Here is a 13,745-nt window from a genome sequence, read left to right on the forward strand (position 1 = left end):
ATGGAGAGGCCCCGCTTGACCGCGCTCAGATTCCCCGTTTCATTTTGATTTTTCCGTTCTCAAGTCGTCACCCCCTTCCCCCAGAAATTCGCAGATCCTCGCGATGGGAGCAGAAGCCGAGGGTACTGCCCCACCGCAGGCCGCCGCCGCCGGCGAGCCCGCGACCGCTGCGAGGGCGCAGCCCATCAGCGCTGCGCAGTTCCTCTCCTGGAAGCAGCGCAAGGTCCTTTTTTGCCCCCCTTCCCCAACTAGAAAGTTCGCTTACTTCTTATACCATCAATTTTTTTAGGTTTGCAAAATTCACGATTCGATCTAAATTCCTGTGTAGACGAATTAAATTTTCGATCTCTATGGTTTCCCCATTCACTAAGCTTTAGAAGTGTCGGTTTTGAGTGCTGGATTTAGGTGTGGTGATGCGATGATATTGCGAATTTAGTTAGAATCCTAGTTTTTGTTAATTAGTTTTGTCCTGAGGTTCTTTTCCGTGGCATGTGGCTTTGTATCTCTAATTTTCTTTAGGTAATCTTTGTCTGTAATTATATTTATTGATTATAGGTTGCAAGTTCCTGGCGGGTTGTCATACTGAAGTAGTTATCTGCAAAGTTCCTGTGAGAATCTAACATTGTGATTGTTTCAGCTAGGGATCAAAACAGATCAAATAGTTCCTCGTGGCTCATTAGGTTCCATTTAGTTAGAAGTGGATAATTTTATAACTTGTTTGATGTGAACATATCAATGATACTTCTTCATCATACGTGTAATAGTTCCATTTCATTTATTTTATCTAAAGAATCGTGAAATGTTGTGAATGAATACAAGTACAAATAGAAGAGGAATTGTTAATTGGATCGGAAATCTATGTCAAGTCTGTATCAAACGGATACAAGTTACACTGCTACCCCTAGTTTGAGCTGGTTGGTTTGATAATTATTGAGTAATGCAAATTCTGTTTAATTAAGACATTTTTGCTTTTGATTTTATTGTTCTAAACTATGTGGTCTTTTTTAAGTGAAATTGTGACCTTACCAAGAGGTTGGAAAGGCCTTGTTTCATCCTTAGTTTGATTTCACATTCTTGTTACTCAAATACCAACTGATCTTGCCAAATTCGTGCACTGTATTTCTTCTGCAACTTGAAGCATATACTTTTTCTTGCAAATCCTGTATATCGTTGTACAAAGTTCTTATGGCCTCTTCTCTGGTTCTGTCTATTGATGTCTGTGCCAAGTGTATGCATAATTTTGTTGCTGGCATACCCTGAGGTTATGTTGTCATCTTTCATGGTTTGGGTTGTGACATTTCCCTGTGTGATTATCAATTATCTAGGAAGTTTCAACCTCCATGAAACATAAACAGTTATTTGCTACCAGTATTACCCTGTGCTCTTTCATCCTTTTTGTTGGAAGTTCTTGCAAATCTTATGTAGTTTTGCTAAAGCAATAAAATCTGGAGAGTATTGCAGTGTATATTGAGACTTCAGTTATTGTTGCATTATGATAAGCTGGATGTTCTTATTCTATTCTGCTACTCGTGCATTAGAGACTAGAAGAGTAAAGTAAAATGCTATTACTAGACAAGGTATAGCAATTGGTTCCAATATTAGTGCTGATATGAAATTGTATTGAGGTACACTCCTCAAAACAAGAGTCAACGTTGTCTCTATTCCAGTGAACAAATAGCGTTTTACATTTATGAGTTTGTGATGATCTCAAATTCACCCTTTTTCCAGGGACCTATAAATAAACTTGTAGCGTGCATATATTGATATATGTCAAAGTTATATTGAGTTTATAGGTCTTGGTTTGTTGACTCATGCTAGAAATTTCTCTTCCTTCTTTTTGTCTCGATTTCATCAGTCATAAAAAACCTTATGTATTGCATAATGCATAATGCATCTGAGTGTATGAGCTTTCTGATATGATATCATCAAAGACAGTGGAGAAGCTTGAGCAGAGAGTTAAGGGGGGCCGGCAACACTAATTTCAACCCTCAATATCACTAAACAGTGGCTTAATCCGTGGAGTTTTTTGTTTGGCAGGGGGCGGGGGCATGGCCCACCCTGGCCACAACTAAGCTTTGCTATTGATCAAAGAAAACTCAAATTGTCATCTTATTTTGTAATTCATTTGAGAGGGCTGGTGTTAGGTAATGATCTGCTGTCTATGTTGAGAAACTCTGTTTCTCAAGTTGAAGAACCCGTCCATTTTCTCTTTCACAGATTCCAGCATGTATAAACGATCACTGCATTGAAATTTTTCCTCATTTTCATTTACGGACAAATGGCTGTTTGTGTCCCACATTCAACTATGGAATCTGTATCCATTGGAAGATAGAATTAACTCTTTGCATTCCAATTCAACTATCCAAATAACAAGTTGCAGCAAACCTCTTTGGGAAAACAAAAATCTAGCAGGAATGTAGGATATGCTTTTGTGTTTCCTGGCTGGCATAACAGAGCTTGCATAATGGGTCACAGCCTCACAGGACTGACCTTTCTTAGAATGCATGTTGCTTAGGATTTGTTTTGGTATGCCACCCCAGCGAAGAGTTTGCATTTGTTTTTGTTTTGCACCTTCCAGATTTGTCTGATTGCACTGGCTGCAGCTTCCTTGAAACATAAATCACCTAACTCCAAAGAAACTTAATCGTTTTAACTTGCCCTCCTTTTGAGCAAAGCTGAACGAGCTGACTTGTTGCACTGGAGTGTTGTGATTCTTTCTAGTGTCTCAATCCATCTACCTACCGTCGTCCATATCTTGCATTGGCTACTTTTTCCAAACTCCCACATGTCGATACTGTACCCAACATCAAATGTACCTTGATAGCTGTTATTCTGTCATGTGTCAGGTGCAAGTTATAGGGGTGATTTCCTGCTTTACTAAAACTGAATGCTACTGAAATTGCTTCTGTTCTCTTTGGATGGTGTAGTTAAGTAGTTTGTTACTACATTCCAAACAGCATAATTGATTACGTGCTGATTTTTAAGCATTCTTTTTGGTTAGTTGATACTCTGAGGTTTATCAACGACTAATCTCTGTTGTTTATTGTTTTTTTCTGTGACTGAGGAATATAATCTGGTCAGGTATATGCGAGCATTTATCTGATGACTTGTTCGCGTTCCTGACCTGCAGGATGCAGAGGAAGCCGCGAGGAAAGCTGAAGCAGCTCAGAAGCGAGCTGCTGATATCGCATCAGGAGCGGTACAGATGAACGGCCGCGAGCTGTTCCAACACGAGCCCTGGGTGTTCGACAACAACATTTACTGAGATGAGAGCGTCCTGCCTCATGGAAGTTGTAAAACGCCTTGGCAGATGTGATAAACTCGATAACATAATGTACCATGGCATATGTTTATTAGTAATCTGGATGTGTTTGAAGTCATTCAGGAATTTAGCGAGAAGGCAATGCTTTCAGAGCCGTATTTAGTTGCCTCCTTCCACCAACGAACAAATCGTGTCTGATTGCCCATCTAACAAATTCCCACTGCATTTACTTCCAAAAAAAAAAACAAATTCTCACTGCAGATGCGTCAAGAAATAAGCGCATATTCCCTCATGGTTCATGGAGTAAAGCTGATTACACGTGCCAGCTTGGGTAAAGCTGGAGCTTAGCCGCAAGATAAGAAGCATCGCAATCGTAATAAGACTTGCCAGAGCACATAGCCTGTCTGCACTCTGCAGCCGCCGTGCCCTTGCACAAAATATCAAAAAAAACATTTACCGTAACAGTACACACCAAAACACATCTGCGGCCAAGCTCTGTATCCGCCAAAGCAACGCCGCGGTAGCATGCGGCAGAACGTGGCAGGCCGGAGTTGCAGCAACCCTTCGGCTCGCGCTCGCCTGCTGGTGGATGGAATGGTAACCTGCACCGCTGCACGCGAGACACAACTCTGCACGAGTCGTTCTCCTCTTCCCGGACCGCGCTTGCACAACCCAGGCCTCCGCGAATCGTGGCTGCGGCACGGACGCGCGCTGCACAGCGCGCGGCTTCTGGCACTCGCCCAAACCGGCTCCCCCCCACGGGATGGGAACGCGCGGGGCGTGTCGACTGGCAAGTGACCGGCGGCACCCGGCATCGGTCGAGATGCTGTGATCGTGTGACCGCCTGCGCCGCGGCGATGGTGAATTGCCGAATTGGTGGTCCTCATCCTCCACGCGCACTACGGATGCTCGACGAAATGCCCCAACAGCATCCCCATCTTTTTTGTTTTTTTCCCTTTTTGCGAAAGATTCTCACAAATATGCTCCTGGCGGAACCATTTTTCCCGTACCCTTTGCAATTTTGATCCTAGATAGACATTATATCCGCTTTTACCCCTGTAACACCCCGTCCTATCCTCCAAAGCCGCACCGCCCAGCACGTACACATAGCATCCTACTTACACTTTCATCCTCGCTTCGTGTAAAAGGGTTAACTCGAAGGTGCTATAGCTAGTTGACAAAGGCTTATAAGTTGGTTCCATCCTTGCTCAACTAGCAAGGTACTTGCGCTCATGGACCACACTGGGCTAACCAAATTGAGTCGGGTGTCACAGCCCCCTTCTTTAGGGGAAACATGGCTGAACAAGAAATTGACCTTGCTACTACTTGCATGCCTTCGATCTTCCCTTATATGAACATCTGAATGAAAAATAAGCTCCTGTGGATTCAGAGTATACCACTCATCACCGTAAACTTAATACTTAGTTCTCCTGTAGATAGTAGGTACTGCTATTAACTCCCAACATCTGAATAGATTCTCCGATTTACCCAAATTAATTGCCATATTAGTCCAATTTCTTTTTGAACCAATCGAAAGCTAAGCAAGTAATGTCATGCTGTTATTATTGTTTCTAATGAAAGGCACACCTATTTTTTTGGTCAACGGACATTTGTTTCAGACTTTCAACTACACGTCACTACATATCTCGTGGATTCTTGGAACTCCTCTTGCACCGTAAAAATCTGCGTTGGATGAAGCTGAACTGAACTAATACTTTGGAACCACCTTTTAGTCAACAACTCCCTGGTTTTGGTCTTTTCTGATCCCCAAAGAAACATCAGAGAGCTGGAACTCATTCGTTGAATTGGGTGGAAAAGAACTCTTTGTTACAGGCTACTGGCTAAGTGGCTAACTAGGTTCTCAGAACTTGTTGACATAAACAGTGCACTGCCAGAAGTACCAATTAGTACAAAGAAAAGAACTATAAAGACCAAGGTTCTGATTTTTTTTTTTCTGCATCGACCATCTTCTGTGTGTTTTACTTAAGGCTAGTTGTCATATTTATGAACTTCACTGCTTCCACAGGAGTAGTCCCCCACAAACGTGATGGAACTTATCCAAGAAGCTGATAGATCCAAATGGATGGTGCATAGTAATCATAGCATAAAATGCTTTACAGAAGGTGACATAGACAGAATGACCAACAACTATAGAACTAGTCTTGGCAGTGGTTCTTTTGGAGAAGTATATGAAGGGGTTCTTGATGACAAACATGGTTGCAGTGAAAAGGTTTATCCGCAATGTGAAAGAAAACTTTGCTAAAGAGTTGATCGTCCATCGTGAAATCAACCACAAGAATGTAGTGAGGCTCATTGGTTGCTGTGAAGAGGAAAATGCCCTTATGCTGGTCACTGAGTATATCGCTAATGGAAATCTGAGTGATTTTCTTCACAATAACAACGGTCCCATCCCTTTTGATGTGAGACTTAGGATTGCCATCGAGTGTGCGGAGGCGTTGGCGTACATGCATTCTCACATGTATACTCAGGTTATCCGTGGGGACATCAAGCCTGGTAACATACTCTTAGATAGCAACTTTCATGCGAAATTGTCTGACTTCGGAATATCAAGACTAGTCAACACGGATAAGACATTACTCACCAAGAGTGTAATAGGGAGCATAGGTTACATGGATCCTTTGTTTGCTCGGGATGGGTGCCTCACTGTGAAGTCTGATGTTTATAGCTTTGGAGTCGTGCTCCTTGAACTGATCGCTAGGAAAAAGGCAATAGCAGTAGTCGACAACGTCAACATTGTGTCTGCATTTACCAACGCTCTTGCAAGTGGGGTCAAAGGTGTGAGAGGGATGTTTGATGCTGAAATTGCAAGCAAGGATAACATGAAGATTCTTGAAAGGGTTGCAAAGTTAGCAGGCGAATGCCTAACGATGGAAAGGGGCAAACGGCCCGAGATGGTTGATGTCATGGAACGTCTTCGGATACTAAGGAAAGATTCATATCAGGATCAAGGACAACGAGTAGATCTGTTCTCTTGGGTGAGGAAGAGCAAGCCAACGCCGACAGCAGCAGCGACCATCGTCGTCCCTGCCGAATTTTCGCTGTCCAGCCTGTGTCGTGTGTTCTCTCTTGAAGAGATGAAGGCTGCCACAAACAACTTTGATTGGTCACTCCTTGTTGGTGAGGGTGCATTTGGTAGCGTGTACCATGGCAAGATTAATGGTGGCGAAACCATTGTGGCTATCAAGCGCCACAACTGGGACCCTTTGCGAGGTGAGCGTGACTTTCGAACTGTGATAGAGATGTCCTCGAAGCACCCCCATCATAATGTTTTACCACTAGTCGGTTACCATGGTTACTTCAATGGTTTTGGTGAGATGATCCTCGTCTACGACTATATGGCTCATGGATGTTTTCGTGACCACCTGTGCCGAACAAAGCAGCCACCTCTTACCTGGAACCGGCGTCTGGAGATCTGCATTGGTGCAGCTCGGGGCCTGCACTGCCTTCACACATCACAGATCATCCATGGTAACGTGAATACGAAAAAAATCCTGCTGAATGAGAACTGGGTCGCCAAGATAAATCTTTCTCTTTCCAAGTCTTTGCCATACAGTGAGGAATCAGATGTCTATTCTTTTGGTGTTGTGTTGTTCGCGGTTCTCTGTGCTCGGCTTTTTTTTTGATATCATGAGTCTTCCAACCGAACAACCATTTTTGTTATATTCGGTATTGCGATGCAAGGAGGAGGGCAAACTTGATCAGATTATTGACCCATACCTAATGGGAAGAATTAATCCGCGGTGTCTCGACAAGTTCATCGAAACTGCTGAGAAGTGCGTTGCTGAACGGGGTATTGACCGTCCATCCATGGTAGATGTGGTTTCGGACCTGGAGCATGCTCTTCAGTTTCAGGTGGGTGCTGAGGCGAGCGGAGGACTTGCTGGCAGTAGTATGTCAAACAGCTCCATGGATGAGGGGGCTGTGGTTGGTATGGATTCCGATGACTTGGCACCAGCAACGCCTTCTCGCAGCTTGTAGAACTAATCCACGTGGAGGTGGGCTTAGTCTCGTTACCTTAGCATGTTTCCGCGAGTTTGTGCTGCTAAGGGTCTACAAGTTTTGCAAGATTCTGTATCATTATGTATTCTGTATCCTGTCTTTGCTTAATTGTTAATGGTTTCTAGTTTGTTGTAGCACTGGCAACCTCAGATTGGCTTGTGATAATGTAATGTTACTAGTATTGTCCGATGACTAGCGCTGGTGGCAGCACTCAAATGTGTGTTTGATGGAGTCTTAAATCTTGAATTGCTTATGTTCTACAGGCACTCCATCTCCGTATCAGTTCTAGCAGATTAAGCAAATACTACCTCCGTCCTTAAATATATGACGATTAGGACAAGCTAGTTAGTTCAAAATAAACTAATTTGCTTGCCCTAAACGTCATCATATATTTAAGAACGGAGGGAGTACTAGATAAGCACTGTGTTCTTACCTTTATTTGTGAGGCTGTATCGGTCCACTCGGCAGGACACCGACCTGGACCTCCAAAATATATTGACGGCTACTAATCTTTTGCTCAATGACATTAGCAGGGGATGCAACATGAGTTCATAACCTCATTTTACAAACTGCCGTCAAGAATTTGCAGCAGCCAGCTGAGCTGACAATCTGACATAGAGTCGTTTTGTGTGGACCTAATCGCGCATCTCCCTGTTCCAAACCCCCGACAAAACCCGTCAACTCTGTTGCTGCCGCCGCCTGCCTGGGTAGCCGCCGAGCGCCGTCATGTTGCCAAGTCCAACGACAGGTACGCCTAATGGAACAATTCCCACACTACAGTGCCCATTTTGCGCAATGACATCGTTGGATCAACTTGCTTGAGAGCTACCTGCCATTTGCATATGTTTCAACTTCTTTTTTCGATGGCGGTGCGAGCATCAACCGTTTGCGGGAGATGATTTGTGCTTGGCGTCTGCGGTTCCATCCATAGTTGCAACAGGTGTCCATACGTCATCTCGTTAGATGCATTTGCAACGAAATGAACTAAATAGGGGTTTGCAACAAAATGATTTAATTATGGGTGGCAATGTCAAACTTCAAGTGACTTATGGGGGGTTTATGCAGTTTTACCTAAATTACCAAATATATCTCATTGATGCTTTGAGTTGCCCCTGCACTTGTGTTGGACAAAACTTAAGTGCATAATACTATCTGGGAACAATTTTAGGTCGGCCAATGTTACGAACCCACAAGTTTAATTAGTTTCAACAAACGGAGATGCAGTAGGATTATGACATGGTTCTGAAAGTTTCTAGGTACAACAATAAAGGTAGCATAAGGAAAGAGGAAAAGGAAAGTGGATGAGGGTGACTCTTGACTCCCCTCAAGCAGCAGGTTGCCGCCGGTTCCAGTTTCTGGTAATCTGGTTCTCCGTCGTCTTTCTCAGGAAGCCGTTGTACCCTTGTACGTACTATTGTGTTGCTAGGTTCGCTTGGCCCATGTCCAGAGTAGATTCTCATTCATCGGGTTAACCCCAAGCGTCATAAGTTCTTGATGATCGAGCAGGCAGCAGCTAGGGGGGGACGTCCTCTAGATCTTCATTAATAGTTCCCAGGAATTCCACACCCACATTCTGATCATCTGCATGTCCCTCTGGTACGGTAGAGGGTTCCCCATAGACTTGTATATTTTCTTGGAGGGGAACCCAGTGATTCGGATGCTCTGACATGTTCAACACGAGATATAATCTCGGAAATTTTCGGCCTCAAGTTGAAACTAGTGCAGCAATCCATCGCGAGATGCAGGAGTTGTTCCATCTCTTGTGCCGCTGCGCTATGCTGCGCGACGAGTTCCACGTCGAAGACCTTGGTCATCCAGTCCTCGCATTGGCACGGCAAGGCACGGGGTTGACCCGTTGACCAGGTATTGTCTTCAACCTTCTGCGGACATGATTGATGGTTTGATGCTTCCTTCCATGGCAGCCAGGTAAGCGCTCGCACACCGGGGGAGGGAGACGATTATATTCGAGCTTGGCAACCGCAAATCCATCTGTGTAACAGGTATGTCGTCATCAACCATGCTCGCTCGTCCATCCTTATTAAAAGCTACCCCTTTGCAATTTTGATCTTAGTAGAGATTCTATCTGAGTAAAATTCTCCGAATACCTGCAACTCAGCTGATCTGTCAAGTTTCCCCTTTGCCCCCTTTTTTGAGGGAAACATGACCGAACAAGAAAATTGACCTTGCTACTTCTTGCATGCCTTCGATCTCCTCTTATATGAACATCTGAATGAAAAAACAAGATCCTTTAGATGCAGAGTATACTCATTACCGTAAACTAAAATAAAACTTGTTCTCCTCTAGATAGTAGGTACTGCTAGTAACTCCCAAGTCCCAACATCTAGATAGATTCTCCGATTGTTTGTCAAGGTTAAGCCTGTCGCAACTCGCAAGGCATGGGATTTAGCCGAATTAATTGCCATATTAGTCCAGTTTCTTCTTCAATCAATCGAAAGTTAAGCAAGCGAGTCATGCTGCCATTATTGTTTCTAATAAAAGGCACGCCTATTTTGGTCAACGGACATTTGTTTCAGGCTTTCAGCTACAAATCACTACATATTTCGTGGATTCTTGTAACTGCTCTTGCACCGTGAAAATCTGTGTTAGATGAAACTTAACTAACACTTTGGAACCAATTTTTTAGGTCAACAACTCCCTGGTTTCGGTCTTCTCCCCAAAGAAACATCAGAGAGCTGCAACTCATTCATTGAAGTGGGTGGAAATAACTCTTTATTACAGATTACTGATTTGCTAGGTTCTCAAGCCTTATTGACATAAACAGTGCATTGCCAGAAGTACCATTAGTACAAAGAAAAGAAACAATAAAACACCAAGGTTCTGATTTTCTTCAGCATCAATCATCTTCTATGGTTATCCAGGTGTTTTACTTAAGGCTAACTGTGATATTTATGAACTTCACTGCTTCCACAGGAGCCCCTCTAGAAACAACGTGATGGAACTTATCCAAGAAGCTGATGGATCTAAATGGATGCTGCATAGTAATCATAACATAAAACACTTTACAAAAGGCGAGATAGATAGAATGAGCAACAACTATAGAACCAGTCTTGGAAGTGGTGCCTTTGGAGAAGTATATGTAGGGGTTCTAGAGGATGGAAGCATGGTTGCAGTGAAAAGGTTTATCAACAATGTGAAAGAAAACTTTGCTAAAGAGTTGATTGTCCATCGTGGAATCAATCACAAGAATGTATTGAGGCTCATTGGTTGCTGTGAAGAGGAAAATGCTCTTATGCTGGTCACTGAATATATCTCTAATGGAAATCTGAGTGATGTTCTTCACCATGACAACCGCCCTGTCCCTTTGGATGTAAGACTTAGGATTTCCATCGAGTGTGCGGAGGCGTTGGCATACATGCATTCTCACATGTATACTCAGGTTATCCATAGTGACATCAAGCCTGATAACATACTCTTAGATTGCAACTTTCATGCGAAATTATCTGACTCCGGAATATCAAGACTAGCCAACACGGATAAGACACTGCACACGAAGAATGTAATAGGGAGCATAGGTTACATGGACCCTCTGTTTGCTTTGGATGGGTGTCTCACTGTGAAGTATGATATTTATAGCTTTGGAGTTGTCCTCCTCGAACTGATCACTCGGAAAAAGGCAAGTAGTTGATAATGTCAACATTGTTTATGCATTTACCAATGCTCTTGCAAGTGGGGTCAGAGGTGTGAGGGGGATGTTTGATGCTGAAATCACAAGCAAGGATAACATGAAGATTTTTGAAAGCATTGCAAAGTTAGCAGGTGAATGCCTAACGATGGAAGACAAACGTCCCGAGATGATCGATGTAGCGGAACGTCTCCGGGTGCTAAGGAAAGCTTCACATCAGGATCAACTGCAACAACGAGCAGATCTGTTCTCTTGGGTAAGGAAGAGCAAGCCAGCACCTTCAGCTGCATCGACTATCCCTGCCAAGATTTTGCCGTCAAACGAGCTGTACCGCCAGTTCTTGTTAGTAGAGATGAAGGCTGTGACAAACAACTTTCACGAGTCACATGTTATTGGTCGAGGTGGATGTGGGAGAGTATACCTTGGCAAGATTGATGGGGGGCAACCAAGGTGGCTATTAAGCATTTGTACGAATGGTACTTCCATAGTCTGATACAGGTGACGTCGAAGCTTCGCCACGGTAATCTTGTGCCACTGATCGGTTATTGCCATACGAAGGAGGAGATGCTCCTGGTATACGAATACATGGCTCGTGGAAATCTTCAGGAGTACCTTTACGTTTCCGGTACCCAGGGGCGGTCATGCCCTATTAGCTGGACGAAGCGTATGGAGACCTGCATTGGTGCAGCTCGTGGCCTGCGCTACCTTCACGAATCACAAATCATCCATGGTGACGTGAAGACGGCAAACATTCTACTGGATGAGGAATGGCTTGCCAAGATTACTGATCTTATTTTGCCCGATTCTCGTGAGTTTGTCACAATGCTCTGTGGCACTGTTGGTTACTTGGATCCCGAGTACATGATGACCTGTCAGCTTACCGAGAAATCAGAAGTCTATTCTTTTGGTGTTGTGTTGCTTGAAGTCCTCTGTGCTCGGCCTGCATTTTCCCGTGAGGATCCTGATGAGGAAGCAAGTACCTTGGTAGCTTGGGCGTTGCGATGTAAGGTGGAGGGCAACCTCGATCAGATTGTTGACCCATACCTAAAGGGAAAAATTAATCCACAGTGTTTGGATAAATTCGTCAACACTGCTGAGAAGTGCCTTGCTCCTAAAGGCACTGACCGTCCGTCTATGGGAGATGTGATTTTGGACCTGGAGTATGCCCTTCAGTTGCAGGGGGATGCGGAGGCAAGCAAAGGACCTGCTTGTAGCATGTCAGACGATGCCATGTATGGGGATGGGGGGATTATGGACAGTATGGATTCTGATGATGACTTGGCACGGTAGCATGTCAGGTGAAGGTATAAAAGTAAAAAAGGTACGACAACAGCTGCTAGTCTATCAACTGAGCTCAGGTTGCTGCTTAGACTGTGCTCCATCCGACAACTGCAGGTGGTGTCATCTGTTGACCATTTTCGTGTAGTTTCTGGTATGTCTGCAAATCCTGCCGAATGATGGCCGAGAGTTGGCACCAGTATGGATTCTGATGATGACTTGGCACCAGCAACGCCTTGTTTCAGCTTTCAGGATCCAAGTGGCGGTGGGCTCAATCTCATTACCTTAGCATTCTTCCACGAGTTTGTGTTGTTATTGCTCTCCCACCCAGGTGTTCAAGATAGGCTTAATCCCGTTGTCCTGTATTCTGTTCTCTGACTTGCTTAATGTTTATACTGTGTTGCACTGGTTACCACCGATTGGCTTCAACTCCCGTTGTTTCCCTGGGTGTTCGACAACAACATTTACTGAGATCGTGGGATGAAGCCATGGGAACTCCGAGAGCATGGCTCTTTCTGCCTCGTGGAAATCTGTGAAACGCCTTGACAGACCTGATAAACTCGAGGGTAACCTGGATGTGTATCAGTGTATGAAGGCATACCAAAGCTTAGCGAGAAACGCAATGATTTCACAGCCTAATTTAGTCGTCTCCTCCTAATCACGTTCCCAGCACTTGCGAGCTGGTTATCATTCTTCATTCCACCCGCAAGACGAGGCGCAAGCACAACTGCACAAGGGTTGCTGCAACTCCGGCCTGCCAACTGCCGCTACCATTTCGGATGGGGCGGGCCACACGTGCCCCAGGCTGTGTTGATCGAGCCGAGCACGGGATCATGAACACAATGGTCCGTAGCATCGCACTACCAAGCAAGAACATGTGGACGACGCAACTGACCAAGCATACACATGTGATCCCCTAATGGTTATCATGTACAGAGTATCATACCACACGCACCATTGTTGACAATATCACAATATTTGGAGACAATCTCGCAAACAAGGGTGAAAAGCCTGTGCACTCGTATAACAAATTTTGACATGGGGAGTATGGATCTCTACAACAGTTTAAGACTCGGTAAGAGAAACTGTAAGTAGTTCTTCTCCGTCACCTTATTCTTCGGGATTTTTACCGCCAGAGGTGCTAAAAGGTACCACTAATCATCTTCTCTCGAAAAGGTACTACCGTACTACCAATTGTGAAAGGTACCCAAATAGTACTGAGTTGTTACCTCCCTACCAAATTCAAGTTACGATTTTAGTATCTCTTATTACCTTTCCAAACACCGTGAAAAACTCTAATTCTTCAGGTGCTCCATTGCACTATTCACTCGGTGAATAGCAGGGATATGTTACAAGCCAACTGGAGATCATCCTTGGACAGTCCCCTGTGCCCTGAGGGCCAACTCCAAGTATAAAAGCACATCTCCCATCGATGGACGGTGAATACCCTCAGAAGCAAGGCACTTCTCAGCAATTCCAACAAACGTTTCGAGAGACCGTTGATTAATGGATCCTTTTAGGCATGGATCAACAATCTGATCG

The 13,745-nt window shown here is 44.2% G+C and overlaps 1 protein-coding gene and 2 pseudogenes across 1 annotated transcript; all 3 read left to right on the forward strand.

Annotated features, from left to right (window-relative positions):
- Positions 1-3,420, forward strand: LOC101755537 (zinc finger CCCH domain-containing protein 15 homolog). Its single transcript, XM_004984139.2, has 2 exons — positions 1-223; positions 3,131-3,420. The coding sequence occupies exons 1-2, from the start codon at positions 104-106 to the stop codon at positions 3,263-3,265; spliced, it is 255 nt and encodes an 84-aa protein (XP_004984196.1). The 5' UTR covers positions 1-103; the 3' UTR covers positions 3,266-3,420.
- A 1,889-nt stretch (positions 3,421-5,309) lies between these two features.
- Positions 5,310-7,261, forward strand: LOC101785938 (annotated as a pseudogene).
- Positions 7,262-8,775: 1,514 nt separating this feature from the next.
- LOC111255701 lies at positions 8,776-12,615 on the forward strand (annotated as a pseudogene).
- Positions 12,616-13,745: the final 1,130 nt, after the last annotated feature.

This window comes from Setaria italica, chromosome IX (genome assembly GCF_000263155.2).
Source record: "Setaria italica strain Yugu1 chromosome IX, Setaria_italica_v2.0, whole genome shotgun sequence".
In the NCBI taxonomy this organism is placed as follows: Eukaryota; Viridiplantae; Streptophyta; class Magnoliopsida; order Poales; family Poaceae; genus Setaria; species Setaria italica.